General features: G+C 41.5%; 1 protein-coding gene across 1 annotated transcript in view; it reads left to right on the forward strand.

Moving 5' to 3' along the window:
* Positions 1-15,207, forward strand: part of LOC122814477 (inactive serine/threonine-protein kinase TEX14-like) — a 555,764-nt gene that overhangs the window by 64,821 nt on the left and 475,736 nt on the right. The window contains exons 3-4 of the mRNA XM_044087056.1: positions 14,509-14,623; positions 15,043-15,207. The exon at positions 15,043-15,207 is cut by the window's right edge and continues 1 nt beyond it. Coding sequence (XP_043942991.1) covers positions 14,509-14,623; positions 15,043-15,207 — 280 coding nt within the window. The remainder of the gene's footprint in view (positions 1-14,508; positions 14,624-15,042) is intronic.

Consider the following 15,207-nt stretch of genomic DNA (forward strand, 5'->3'; position numbering starts at 1 on the left):
TGAGATTGCTTTGTAGGCCAGGAACAAGTCACCTGTAAGCAGTCTATAAGATACAGAGTACAGTCACAGGGCTTTCAGTCTATCCATGTAGGTCATGGGGTGGAGGCCCTGAATTTTCTTGGTGAGAAACCTCTGAGGTCTCTTCAGCTGCTGCAGATGAGTCGTGAGGTGCATACAGAATGTAGCATTATACTCGATTATTGGTCTGATAAGGGACAAATACAGGGGAGTTATAACCTCCTTAGCTTTGGATGATATGCCCTTACTTATGAGATGTGCAATATAGAAGGCCTTCCTTACCACCGTGGACATATGGTGATCAAAGCTAAGGTTGCTATCAACATGCATTCATAAATCTGTCATAACTGGGTTTGAACTTAAGGGGGTTATTATTAAAAATGTAATTTGTAGGAACTTCTTTGCAGAAGGAGATGATAATGCATTTTTTGCACTGAGTTTAAGTTTGTGGCTCTGGCACCAGTCATTTTTCTGTGTAAGCCCATTTTGTAAAATGTTGACTTCGCTGGGGGATTCAATGATTGCACCCAGTTTGCAGTCATCAGAGAACTTGGAAAGCCACAGGTCATTTATTTTCCCCAGGATTTCTGAGAAAAAAAACTCCAGACAGTAGAGGGGCCAGCACAGTACCTTGTGGAACACCACTAGTAACAGGTCTGCTGGTAGAGGTGGAATCCCCATCTTTGATTGTATAAGTTCTGTTGGTGAGCTAGTTGGCTACCCATCTAATGACGTATGGGATAATCCCCAGTTGGGTGAGTTTAATTGTGCCAGAGGTCTTGGCCAAATTGAGATAGGCAGTATGTATTGTTTTGCCTTCATCTAGGGCTTTGGACACTGTCTAAGAAGTCCACCAAGTTTAACAGGTTACAGCATCAGAGGGAGGAATTGAAATTAATACGTTATTTTTATGCATATTTAAAATGGGTTCTCAAACTAGATTCAACTGTATGTTCAAATGCAGCTCTTTTTTTATCTTAAAATTAGAAAAAAAGATTAGATCATACAAAGTTCAATGCTTTCTCAACTTGTGACTAAAACTCAAACACACATTTCCAAGGCTGAAAGGAGAAAATAGATAAGGTATGCATATGGGAGGATAGCTTGAAAGTTTTTCATACTTCAGTCTTGACAGGGTTTATGTGCTTACTTATCTCAGAGACACTTCCTACAAGTACAGAGTGCCTAGCTTCCTTTAAAGGTTAAATGATTACAAGAAACATTTACTGTTTGTTTGCTAAGCACTAATGAACTCTACCAAAGTCGAACTGTTCTTCTCAGAAACATATAAACATATATAAAACTGTTACAGTATTTTAAGTTTACAGTATATTAAAGTGAGCATTAGTAGACGTAAAAATAACATATACATTTCAGTTCCTCCTTCTGATGTTTTGAAGTATCACAGTCCCATATTATTCTGAATCATGTCATTATCAGACATAAGCCCTGGGATGATTTTGTTTGGTCCCATATTATTCTGAATCATGTCATTATCAAACATAAGCCCTGGGATGATTTTGTTTGGTCCCATATTATTCTGAATCATGTCATTATCAAACATAAGCCCTGGGATGATTTTGTTTGGTCCCATATTATTCTGAATCATGTCATTATCAAACATATAAGCCCTGGGATGATTTTGTTTGGTCCCATATTATTCTGAATCATGTCATTATCAAACATAAGCCCTGGGATGATTTTGTTTGGTCCCATATTATTCTGAATCATATCATTATCAAACATAAGCCCTGGGATGATTTTGTTTGGTCCCATATTATTCCGAATCATGTCATTATCAAACATATAAGCCCTGGGATGATTTTGTTTGGTCCCATATTATTCTGAATCATATCATTATCAAACATAAGCCCTGGGATGATTTTGTTTGGTCCCATATTATTCCGAATCATGTCATTATCAAACATAAGCCCTGGGATGATTTTGTTTGGTCCCATATTATTCTGAATCATGTCATTATCAAACATAAGCCCTGGGATGATTTTGTTTGGTCCCACATTATTTTGAATCATGTCATTATCAAACATAAGCCCTGGGATGATTTTGTTTGGTCCCATATTATTCCGAATCATGTCATTATCAAACATAAGCCCTGGGATGATTTTGTTTGGTCCCATATTATTCTGAATCATGTCATTATCAAACATAAGCCCTGGGATGATTTTGTTTGGTCCCATATTATTCTGAATCATGTCATTATCAAACATAAGCCCTGGGATGATTTTGTTTGGTCCCATATTATTCTGAATCATGTCATTATCAAACATAAGCCCTGGGATGATTTTGTTTGGTCCCATATTATTCCGAATCATGTCATTATCAAACATAAGCCCTGGGATGATTTTGTTTGGTCCCATATTATTCTGAATCATGTCATTATCAAACATAAGCCCTGGGATGATTTTGTTTGGTCCCACATTATTCTGAATCATGTCATTATCAAACATAAGCCCTGGGATGATTTTGTTTGGTCCCACATTATTCTGAATCATGTCATTATCAAACATAAGCCCTGGGATGATTTTGTTTGGTCCCATATTATTCTGAATCATGTCATTATCAAACATAAGCTCTGGGATGATTTTGTTTGGTCCCATATTATTCCGAATCATGTCATTATCAAACATAAGCCCTGGGATGATTTTGTTTGGTCCCATATTATTCCGAATCATGTCATTATCAAACATAAGCCCTGGGATGATTTTGTTTGGTCCCATATTATTCTGAATCATGTCATTATCAAACATAAGCCCTGGGATGATTTTGTTTGGTCCCATATTATTCTGAATCATGTCATTATCAAACATAAGCCCTGGGATGATTTTGTTTGCTCCCATATTATTCCGAATCATGTCATTATCAAACATAAGCCCTGGGATGATTTTGTTTGGTCCCATATTATTCCGAATCATGTCATTATCAAACATAAGCTCTGGGATGATTTTGTTTGGTCCCATATTATTCTGAATCATATCATTATCAAACATAAGCCCTGGGATGATTTTGTTTGGTCTCACATTATTCTGAATCATGTCATTATCAAACATAAGCCCTGGGATGATTTTGTTTGGTCGCACATTATTCTGAATCACGTCATTATCAAACATAAGCCCTGGGATGATTTTGTTCGGAGATGATAACCATTGCATGTGCAATTTTTCTAATAAAGCAGTTTACTAATAAATTCTTAATAACAGTGTATACAAGAGCTATGGAAAGCACGATTATGGTAAAAATAATTAAAATTTGCATTATGCTTGTACCAGCATTTCCAAAAATATTACCCATCCACCCAAACAAGTTCCAACTAGTCTCAGGTTTAGTCATATTAATAGCTAGTTGTTCCATTGGCAGGTTCAGTGTTAGATTCTCATGTTAAGTAATTGGCTAGGCTTAAGATGGCCCACAGGGCAGTCAGCCTACTATGAAACTATAGATAAAGTCAGACAGCTTTTCTTGTTCATTATGAAAGTGAAACAAATGTACAGCACCGTTTTCCGATCAGATGGCAAACTCTACCCTTTGAAGCCAGTACATAATCAAGAGCTATTCAGGTGTGCAACGCTGTGGCTTGAACTTCAGTCGGTTCAGTTCTCTATTTGCCATGTGAATGTGCTCTGAAGTCTTATTAGTCATTTCAGCTAAAAGGACAACTGAGTCACTTTATTTATCATTTGCAATACACCATACTGCAGAGAAAACCAAACGGGCTGTGGCCTGCTTCTCTTCTTGGGATTGGTGCTAACATTTTGCTTATGGTGAGAGAAGAAGCAAAGGATTATTGCATCCCAACAGAGTGAAGCTGTGCTGAGACCAGCATTAGTAGTAGCCAGTAGCCAGTAGTAGCCAGGCAGTAGTCATTTATGCGACTCCCCTCTTTTTATCATTCTTGACAAGCTAATTCTTTATTTCTTTATTTTCAGTAAGTACTGCTTGAGTTCTTCCTTACTTCAGAATATCTGCCTAAATACTTCTTTAAATTTTCAGGGTCTGCATATTAGCTTCCCGTCAAGTGTTTGGCAGTACTCTGTACACACTCAAACACTTTGAGTGACATTTTTCCTGTAAAAGGCTTCAGTACTTAATATATTGAGCTCATATCCAGGCATGTCTAAAGGTCAGTTCACTGTGCTTTCTCCTGTCACCCTGGTGAACTTGGGCATCCTGAGGCAATGTAGCAACTGCCTCATGTACACAGGCAACCCTCTCCTCTTACCTCCCAACACCATGACTTGTGAGAGATGCACATATATAGCCAAATTGGAAGCCAAGCACTCTCCAGCCAAGAATGGATTAGCCAGTCAAGAGGAGAAGGTTAACACCTGCACCACACCACATTCAACATATAACCCTCCAAAACATACACCACCACAACCCTCACATAGTAACACAAAACACACACCTACGTTTGCAGAGGCTCTCAATAAGAATCCGCCCAAACAACAGAGACCTCTGAGGCAGAAACGCAAACAACCACCACATCCCAGCACAAACCATGAGACACATACCTCACATAAACAGTGTGCCACTCAACCAAAGACCAAAAGGCAAAACAACCTACCCAACACACTAGTCATAAGTGACTTAATAGTAAGGCACACTGATGTCTCACTCACTAGGTTGAATAAAAAGAAAGTTACGGTCAGCTGCCTGTCTGGTACCAGAATCCACCACATAACGCATGCACTTTGGTTACTCCACAACAGGTACAAATATGACTCTGTCATTGTCCATGTTGGTGTGAATGGCCTGAGAAATACCTCCCTGGACTACTTGAAAAGAGACATAGAGGAGCTCTTGGATCTTGTAGCCCAGGCTGGTATGGCCCTAGCTCTGAGTAGCATCCTACCGTCACCCAGACTGATACCACAGTAAAAGCAGAAAATGATTGACTTCAATAATTGGCTAAGTTTCTGGTGTCATTCTAAGGAGATCAAGTATCTGTCTTCCTGGGATAACATGATCAACAGACGTCGATGCTTCACCAGAGATAGCCTGCACCTGTCTCCCCAGGGATTCCAGATACTGGCCAAAGCTCTTGCCACCCCTATACTGCCTTTTTTAGGCGGTGTTCCAAAGGCCAAATTACCACTGTAACAGCTACAAACAAATGCAATCTAAGGGTCATGCTGCTCAATGCTAGAAGTCTAAATCTCAAGATGCACTCGCTCGAAGCACTCCTTAAAATGGAGAACATCGACATCTGTTCAGTGACCGAGACCTGGTTCAAAGCTCCAGAGAGCACCCCAGCACTGCCAGGCTATAATTCATACCACACCTTTCGGCCCCTAAACCTGGAGCAAAGCATTAAAAGCAGTGGTGTCTCCATATTCATAAAGGATATGTACACCTCCAGACTAGTAGCCCAACATAACACATTAGCGATACTTCAGGTACAACTAACACTGGGTAAAACTGCAGTGCAGGTTGTAGCTTGCTATAGATTCCCCATCATGTCCCAAGACTCCACATTCCTAAATACACTGGAAAATATTAGGGTACAACCCAATACTGTTATACTGGGAGACTTTAACTACCCCCTCCATTAACTGGGAAAATTACTCATGTACCAACACACTTGCTCAACGTATTCTGGAATTCATTAATTATAACACCCTGGACCAACTCATTCTTACCCCCACCAGGGGTAGAAACATCCTTGACCTGGTCATTACTAACATGGGCGACTGTTGCTCTACACCAGTAATCAACTCCTCCCTGGTCAGATCTGACCACAAGCTAATCACCATGGATATCCACATCCCACCCTCACCCCCCCTAAAGGAAACCACTGTAAAAACTTCTCCAAAGCCAATGTTCGACTTCTAAAAACAGAGGTGGCTAACTTCATGATGCCCATGCAAATGGAAAATAGGTGCATAACTGAATCATACACCAATGCACTGTACAAGTGCATGGAACGGGCCATACCAAACAGAACCAAGACGCTCTCCTCCAAAAAAGGAAGCCAGTCTGGTGGTCCCCCACCATAAACAAACTCTACAACAAAGGAAAAAACTGTTGCAGGAAAGGGTGAAGTCCCAAGACTGGAAAACTCCCTTGTCAGCCTCAGCAAACCACTGAGCTCCATTATCAAATCCTCTAAAGCTAGTTCCGAAAACAAAATTGCTGCAGATTCTAAAGACAGCCACAAGGCATTCTATAGTTATGTCAAGAATCTACATGGCAATACTCAGGTCTGCTCTGAGTTACAGCACAATGGCAATACATATACAGAACCACTGATATTGCCAATATATTGGCCAACAGGTTCAGTATGAACTTTACCCCCCTAAAGGGCCTATCACAATACCTGAGGAATCCCAAGTCCCTATTATCACGGCCCCACATGTAAACACCGCACTGTCCAAAGCCAAGAATACAGCTTCCATGGGGCCTGATAATATCCCTGGCTGTGTTCTACATGAATTACAAAGTGAACTGGCACCACACCTGAGTACCCTGTTCAGTCACAGCCTCATTTCAGGCTTTGTTCCTACCAAATGGCGCACTGCTATGGTCATCCCACTCTACAAAGGGGGAGGGACTACAGACCCTGGGAACTACCGCCCCATTAGCCTGATGAGTCTGATATGTAAGGCTATGGAGCGCATCATCATGGACCTTATAAACAAGGACATAGGGAATCTCCAAATTTTGGACCCAATTCAGTTTGGGTTTGTGAAAGGTAGATCATGCCTGCTCAACCTGATAGACTTCTTCGAGTCTGTCACCAGAGCTGTGGGTGAGGGCAAGGTAGTTCACACAGCCTACCTAGATCTTGCCAAGGCCTTTGGCGCCATCCCTCACTCAGGAATCATAGACAGACTCACTAAACTAGGTATAAACCCCTATGTCATAAGATGGGTTGCTAACTGGCTCTCTGATAGAACCCACACTGTGAAAGTAGCAGACTGCAAATCTGACTACCGACCAGTTACAAGTGTTGTCCCACAGGGATCGGTCTTAGGTCCTTTCCTGTTTAGCATCTACTTCTTATAAGTTCAAGCCAACACAAAGGAACTCTGGCTGACCAAGTTTGCAGATGATTGCAAGCTGGGAGCCATTATTGATTTTCCAGCTGATGTAGACATTCTACAAAAAGGCCTCACTGACACCAAAGACTAGTGCCAGAACCATGGCCTTAAACTCAATGCCAAAAAGTGCATTGTTGTTCCCTGTGTGAAAAATTCAGTGTCCATAAACTACCACATAGGCGGTACTCCACTAAACACCGAAGGTGTGATAAGATACCTGGGGACACAGGTTGACAGCAACCTCTCCTTTGATAACTACATTGCCACTGTAGTCAGAAAGTCCTGCTATGTGACACATCTCATTACAAAAGGTTTCTCATCCAGGAAGAAAGAGGTCATAATCCCTCTCTACTCGTCCCTCATTAGACCTATTATAGAATACAACGCCTCATTTGGTATGTACCTCACTAGACACCTACAGCAACTGGAAAGGCCACAAAAATACCTCACTAAGAGGATCTTAGGCCTTAGACACATGCCCTATATGGACAGACTCAAAAAACTCCAGCTATACTCTGTCTCTTATCACCTACTTAGAGCTAAACTCTTTTTGACCTACAAAGCCATGTCTGACCCAAAGCTGCTAGATATGCTATACCTTAAGAAACCCCAATCCCTCTGTGCCACACGCTCCAGGGACCTAAACCTCATTACCACAATAAACAGAATATGCTGGAGGGACAGGTTCCTAACCCAGAGACTTTCCATACTCTGGAACAAACTTCCCATTCACGTCAAGCAGAGCACTTCACTGGCCCTCTTTAAGAGAAATGTTGATGAGTGGATGAGCAATACGAACTTCACCCAGGGGATCACTTCGGTAGTCTTGCTTGACAGGGGCACTGGGAACTAACTTTGGGCGGCATGATGCCAGGGAATCTTCTTGGGCTAGGCTTATATAGGCTCCAGGGCCATTGGCCTAGTACACACCTATGAACCAATTACGTTGATCTCTTGTTTGACTGCCTTGGATTTTGTTTTTTATTGGTCTGGTTCGTTTGCATTTGTGGTTTTTTAGTTTGTTTATTCATGGCAGAACGAGTAGAATCCAAAGTTTTCATGGACACACCAGCGTTACTGAAAGAAATGACGAATGATGACAGCAACTCACCAGTCACTAGAGGCGAATTTAATAAGGTGATGCTTCTCCTATCACAAATTCTTGAGAACACGAAGATTCCATCATCTGGGCAGTCCAAGGTACCGGGTAACCAACACCAGTTTAAGGAGCAGCACACCATAGGCAACGGGCTTGGATTACCAAAACAAATTACTGCCCGTGAAGGAGAGAGACGCGGCGGTCCTATGGTAGACATTGAACAACAAAACCATGGTAAAACAGATGTTAATAACAAACACCATATTTACGGTGGTAACGGGACTACAGGTACTGACAACAACTTTAATTTTGATACATGGTCTAGTCGGCAATTTAATTTTAATGAACAGACATTTGACAACAGATTTGAGACTTTTGATGAGACTTTTAAATAATTTAAAGACGGACTTTACGCTTTGAAAAACCAATCAGTTAGAAATTGATTATTTAAACAAATGCATTTCAATGGAAAGAGTACCCAAAGGGTTGAGATTGTTTAAATACCCAAATAATGTTAAGCAGAATTCATTGTTGTACAAACAGTTAAATGAATTGTTTAATAATACGGGTATAGAAATGCTGAAGTTAATGGTCAGGGATTATGAAAGTCAAAAAAAATGTTAAGTGAAACGAATGTTTTACACAACAAAGTTTTAAATTTTAATAGTGGGAATTTTGATCAAAGAAAATATGAGACTTTGTTTGGAGAAATTGACAATTACTGTGATAAAATTATTTTTAGAAAAATGAAGAAGCTTGACAGGGATTTAAAAGAATACAGGAATGGTAGAACCTATCCAGCTTTTAACTTCTGGGTTACCTAATTCAGACAGTGACAATGTAATTGATTTAGTAAATGATGGCAATGACACAAATAATAATGAGCACTTTGGTCACCCTTTAACTGCGGTGGTGGTGCTGCGGTAGTGTTGTCGCCTCACAGTAAGACGTTGTCCTGTTCGATTCTCAGCTAGAGCGTCTTCTGTGTGGAGGCATACGTGAATGGGCGTACCTTCGTTGAAGGTTGTGCGTCAGGGCTGGCAACTTGGCATGTAAAAATCTATTGCCAATCATTAGCGGACCGGAGTTCCGCTGTGGCGACCCCTAACCGGAAAGAGCCGAAAGACACAAACAAACTTTGGTCACCCTTTAGGGGAGGGAATGGTGAGGAGAAGCAAGAGGTTATCCGAAAAGCAAAGGAATTACTCATCAGAATCCCCAGTTTTACAGGGAGGGGGCACCCAGGGAGAATTCGGTATTATTGATAGATTCTGATGTTTCACCCTTACCCCTTGATAATACACAGGATGTTAACCAGGACATGATCTGGAATGACGTGGATTCAAGAGTTTGCAAACAAAATAATTTTAGTATTTATAACTTTACAGATTTAGTAGTTAATAAGACTTATTTTAGTTTATTTACTAAAGGATTTCATTTTGTTCCTACATGCCTTGGTTCATTGGTAAACACATTAATTGATATCATGTTATTTATTAGGCAGCTTAATTTACAGATTTATTTTAAAGGTGTACACCTAAATCAAGGTGAAATGTCTAGAAAGAGTTTGTTTAATCCACCAATGAATTCATCATTAAAACTTTTTGGAGAGTTAATTGAAAAAGAAGTGATTGTTGATTGAAGATTGTAATAAGATCAGTTGAAATATGAACAGTTTAACCAGATATAAAAAGGTATACTTGATTGCCCTGTTCCAAGTAGATTATTGAATACTTTTCAGGTGTTGGATGAACTCTCTGTACACATTAGAAATTAATTCTTCCAGTAATTACTATAGGCTGTACACTTAAAATATTGAGAATTTGTGAGCATAAAAGGATGTATAAACAGCATGTAGTAAGCGTTGATTTTTAACATCTCCTCCTTACAGAGAGCTGTACTTGAACTGTCAGCTTAAACTTGTACTAGTTGTTGGCTCCATGGCATGGAAGGATGAAGACCTGGCTATGACCTAGCTGACCCGGAATCTTTTTTTAGCCTGGGTATTAGAGAAGTTGACCAGGAAGGGTGTGAGTGAACAGCTAATGGATGGGGGGGGGGGGTGTCGGGACTCTGTGATAAAGCAGGAGTACAACAAGCAGCAGACAGACCAAGGGCTTGCACTGTGCTGTGTCAAACTGCAATACTGAATAGCCTTCTTTGGGGTATGTATGGGGGCATGCACGCACCAAAGGCATGGCAGAGCATTGTGTAAGTTAGCATGCACTTCAACCACCTGGGGGTAAAAGTTAGGCCAACACAAGAAAATATTGATGGCAGCCTGGATGACAGTCTCCTCAAGGTAGAATGGAAGGGCTGATTGATTCTTGGCATCAAAATGACTAACTATTCACCCATTCAAAATGTTGCAGCGTGGCATGGTCCAGCATGATTCTGAAGGTGGACAGCAGACAAATCCTATACTTTGTTCTCTACCTACTAGGATGACAGGGTGTCATCCTAGTATGTAGAAAACTTAAGAAGTTAAAGGTTGAAAAGAAGATGTAGAAAGTTTACCAGACTCAGGTGATGTCTGATTGGTTGAGATCTGCATAGTGAATAGTTTCCTTTGCAGAAATTTCTATATAACTGCCAATCTGTGGTTTATATCTTTATTAATTTCCTGTGGAAATGTCACTACTTTTAGACTACTTCTGTGGCACAGTCCTGCATTTACTTTTGTTAAAGAGGCAACATGTTGAGCTTCTGTGTATTCCAGACTGACTGCACATGTCCCTGTTTATCGTCTAGCTATCCCACTCCATACACTTGTCACATACATCTTCCTGTAGGAAAGTGCAGCAGGTCTGTGGTCAGAGCATGGGATCTCACACAGTTCAGCGGTGCCATGTTGTCACCTGACTCATTTGGTGTCCATTGCTTACTACAGTGTTTAATTGCATTACTTAAAAAAGCAACTTAATACCTGTTCACTGCTTTAAAATATGGAGTTTTCTTACTGCAAGGGTCACAGTGATATAATTTAGTCTGACTGTGTAGAATAGTCGGATAAAACCCTGACAATGACCCATATGACCTGTGTCCAAATAGCTTAGTTGTGGGAAAAGCAAGGTGGGTAAGTGGGAGTGGGTAGCTGATGCTATTTGGATAGGAGGTAGAATTGACTAACAGTTGGCCAGTAGCCCCCCCCGTGCAAGCTAAGGCTTGCAGAAACTAGTTGGACAGTAGCTATCAAACAAGTGGAAGCTTGCAGGTACCAAAAAGGCCAGCACCAGAGTTCTGGGCTGGACAATCCCAAGCGGATGATGATAGCCATTATCAGCACACATACATGGGGAAGGCAGGTTCCTATTAGCAGATCGAAAGACCGTAATCGCGAATACGAAAAGAGCGACACGTATTGCATGAAAGATGGAAACGCCGAACGTCCAAAATAACGAAAATTTTAATGTCGAATTGTAATGGTTGGCCCGTCTGCGGTATAGCTCCGTAAGGAAAGTGTGCGATAGATAGGACTTTAGGGTTAGGATGTGTGTTAAGGTAAGTGAATAGATAGGTAATGTATGTAAGAGTTAGTGTAGTGTTAGAAGTAGGGTTTTATTTAACTGTATGTATGTGTATTATTTATTTATTTTTTTAGGGTGTATGTCTGTAGGGGAAGTGTGCGGTAGTTATGGACCTTAGGGTAGAGAGGAGTTAAGGATAGTGCATAGATAGTTGTGTATGTGGGGTTTATTGTAGGGTTAGAAGTAGGGTTTTGGTGCTTTACTTTAGGTTAGAAGTAGGGTTTAGTTAGTGTAAGTATGTGGTTTGTTTATTTTGTTTGGGTAGGTAGTATGTAGTGGATGGTGGGGTTGGCTGATTATGACAGTTCGTTATTTTATTTTTCACTGTTTAGTGCGTTCAGGATTGTCGCGGTTCGCTTTATAGGTGTTGACGTTTAGGTGTTCACATAAAGGGGTTTTCGATTTGGTAATATAGACCCGGGGAGGACGTAGAAAGTCCCTACTGTTACATGGGTACTCACATCAGTCAGCTGGAAAAAGGGGTTAGAGCCCTACACAGAAAACACTCTTATTGCCAGGTTGCAGTCAAGGGCACAAGCCACCTTAATGGCTGCTTGGATGATGGCTCCTTAGATTGGCTGTCACCCTCACCCTGGATACTCCATGGTGAGGAAACAGATGGACACAAGGCCAATACAGGGAGTCTTTATGGTCATTATGTATGGAGTCAGACGAAACAGAAAATAGTAATTTATTCTGAATCTAAGGCTGACAAGCACCCCCTGACTAATAGCACCATCTGTGGGCATTATGTGGCATATGGTTACTTGATAATTTAGATGGGTTATTAGGCCCATAACCATACCAGAAGAATGTAAGGCCCTGGCAATCACCGACACACAGGTTAAAACAGCCATATCCAAAGCCAAAAACACAGCCTCAATGGGACCGGACGGTGTCCCAGGCTGTGTCCTACAAGAGCTCCAAAATGAACTCACCCCCCCCCCCCACCTAAACTCACTATTCAAGCTCAGCCTCTCTACAGGCTACGTACCCACAGAGTGGCGCACAGCAACAGTTATCCCACTCCACAAAGGTGGCTTCACAATGGACCCTGGGAACTATCGCTCTATAAGTCTGACTAGCCTGGTCTGCAAGGCTATGGAACGCATCATCATGGAACTCATTAACAGAGCCATTGGGAACCTCCAAACTTTGGACCCCACCCAGTTTGGCTTTGTTAAGGGCAGATCATGCCTCCTAAACCTGGTGAACTTTTTCAAGACAGTTACCAAGCATTAGACGAGGTTAAGGAGGTCCACACAGCCTACCTAGACCTCGCAAAGGCTATCGACACCATTCCCCATTCTGGTTTTATAGACAAGCTCACCAACCTGAACATTAACCCCTACATCACGAGATGGGTTGCAAATTGGCTCAAGGACAGAACCCACACGGGGAGAGTTGCAGACTCTAGGTCCGACTCTAAAACGGTTACATGTGGCGTTCCCCCAGGACTCAGTCCTAGGACCCCTCCTGTTCGGTATATACTTCTCAGAGGTACAGGCAAGCACGTGAGGACTTTTGCTGACCAAGTTTGCAGATGACTGCAAACTAGGAGCCATAATTGATTCACCGGCTGATACAGACACCCTCCAGAAGGGTCTCACTGAGATGGATACCTGGTGTCAAAATCATGGCCACAAGCTGAATGCCAAAAAATGCATAGTCATCCCCTTTGGAAAAAACAAAGTACCCGCAAACTACCACATAGGTGGTAGTCCCCTAAATACAGAAAAAGTAATAAGGGATCTGGTGACCCATGTAGATAGTAATCTCTCCTTTGGTAATCATATTGCCAAGGTGGTTTGAAAATCCTTCTATGTGGCCCACCTAATCTCAAAAGAGTTTGCATCCAGATCAAAGGAGGTTATTGTGCCTCTCTACTCATCACGTATTAGACCCATTTTAGAATACAACACCCCCATTTGGAATGTTCCTTACAAGACACCTTCAACAGTGGGAAAGACCACAGAAATACCTCACCAAGAGGATTACTGGTCTCAAACAGATGAGCTATGCAGCCCGACTAAAGAAACTCCAGCTGTACTCGGTTGCATACCACTTACTCAGAGGTGATCTCTGCCTGACATATAAGGCCATGTCCAACCCAGAATTGATGGACATACTCCACCTAAAAAAAATCAGTCCGTGAGAGCCACACACTCTAGGGATATAAACCTTACCACAACGATAAATAGGACATGCTGGAGGGATAGATTCCTGACCCAGAGGCTCTCCATGCTTTGGAACAAAATTCCAGTATACATCAGGCAGAGCCCCTCACTAGCACTCTTCAAGAGAAACCTTGACGGGTCCATGGGAAACAGAAAATTTACCCCGGGGATCACTGCAGTGGCTCTGCTGGACAGAGGTGCAGGGAACTAATGGCTCTGCTGTCACAGTCACAGGGAACTAATCTAAGGGAGTGGCGAAAGCCAACATACTCTGGCTAGGCTTATAAATGCCCTTGGGCAGATAGCCTAGTACTTACCTATGAACCTGTAAGATATAATGGCTGTTAAACAATACTGTTTTGTTGTAATAGTTTTGTCAGTGTACAGACTGTAATTAATGGGTATTGAAATGTATTGCAGCTTTGCATATAAGAATGTTGATAGATGCAAAAGGAAGCAAGTGGTTGAGCTTCTCAGATCCACATTTTGTAATCTGTGGCTCTTCTAAGGGACTCCAGAAAATCTAACTTTTGGTTGTAACATAACTTTAGAATTTTAATTGTAGCATAACTTTAGCTTTCAGTCTGTTGATTTTTTTCAGCCATTTTCTTTTGTACTACTTTGTTTAGGGGTTGATGTGGAGTGCCAGAATACGGCTGGACAGACCCCTCTCTTCATATCTGCACTTTTTGGGCATTACCAGGAGACTGACCTGTTATTGCAGTATGGAGCAAACCCAAACAAGTGAGTATCATGAAACTAGAGTGCCCAAGGATTCATACACATTGTTCTCCTCTTCAGCAAGGTTTATTGTCATTTCTTAGAACAGCTTAAGTATCACATTAAGTATGACAGTCTTGTATTGTGTACTGCATTGGACTGAAATCCATCCAGGATTGTTTCTCTGCCTTCTGTTTGTTAAGTGCCAGGATAAGGTCCAGTTCCTCTGTGGCTCTGAATAAGATAGATCAGGTATCGGAGAGTGAATGGCTGGATGACTGTATGATTACAGTGTGAGTACTTCAGAATTTGTATGTTTATCATTTAAATCTTCCTTGTTTGTATAGGATTTTGCTTTGTAATTTTAAGTTTGAAATTGGATCAAGAATTTCAGAATGACATAGAAGTTGAGAACAAACTGTACGTGTTACATTTAATTCCAGACGCACTTTTAATGGCAGCACCCCAGTGCATGCTGCAGCATTCTCCTGCAATCCCAGCATACTGTGCAGGATCTTGGAAGCTGGCGGGGATTTGAGACTACATGACCGTGAGGGCAAGACCCCTCAGGATTGGGCAGAGGCTGCTGAAGATTCTCGAAATGTGGA

The sequence above is a fragment of the Protopterus annectens genome, chromosome 10.part0 (genome assembly GCF_019279795.1).
Source record: "Protopterus annectens isolate FY-2018-M chromosome 10.part0, PAN1.0, whole genome shotgun sequence".
Lineage (NCBI taxonomy): Eukaryota > Metazoa > Chordata > Ceratodontiformes > Protopteridae > Protopterus > Protopterus annectens.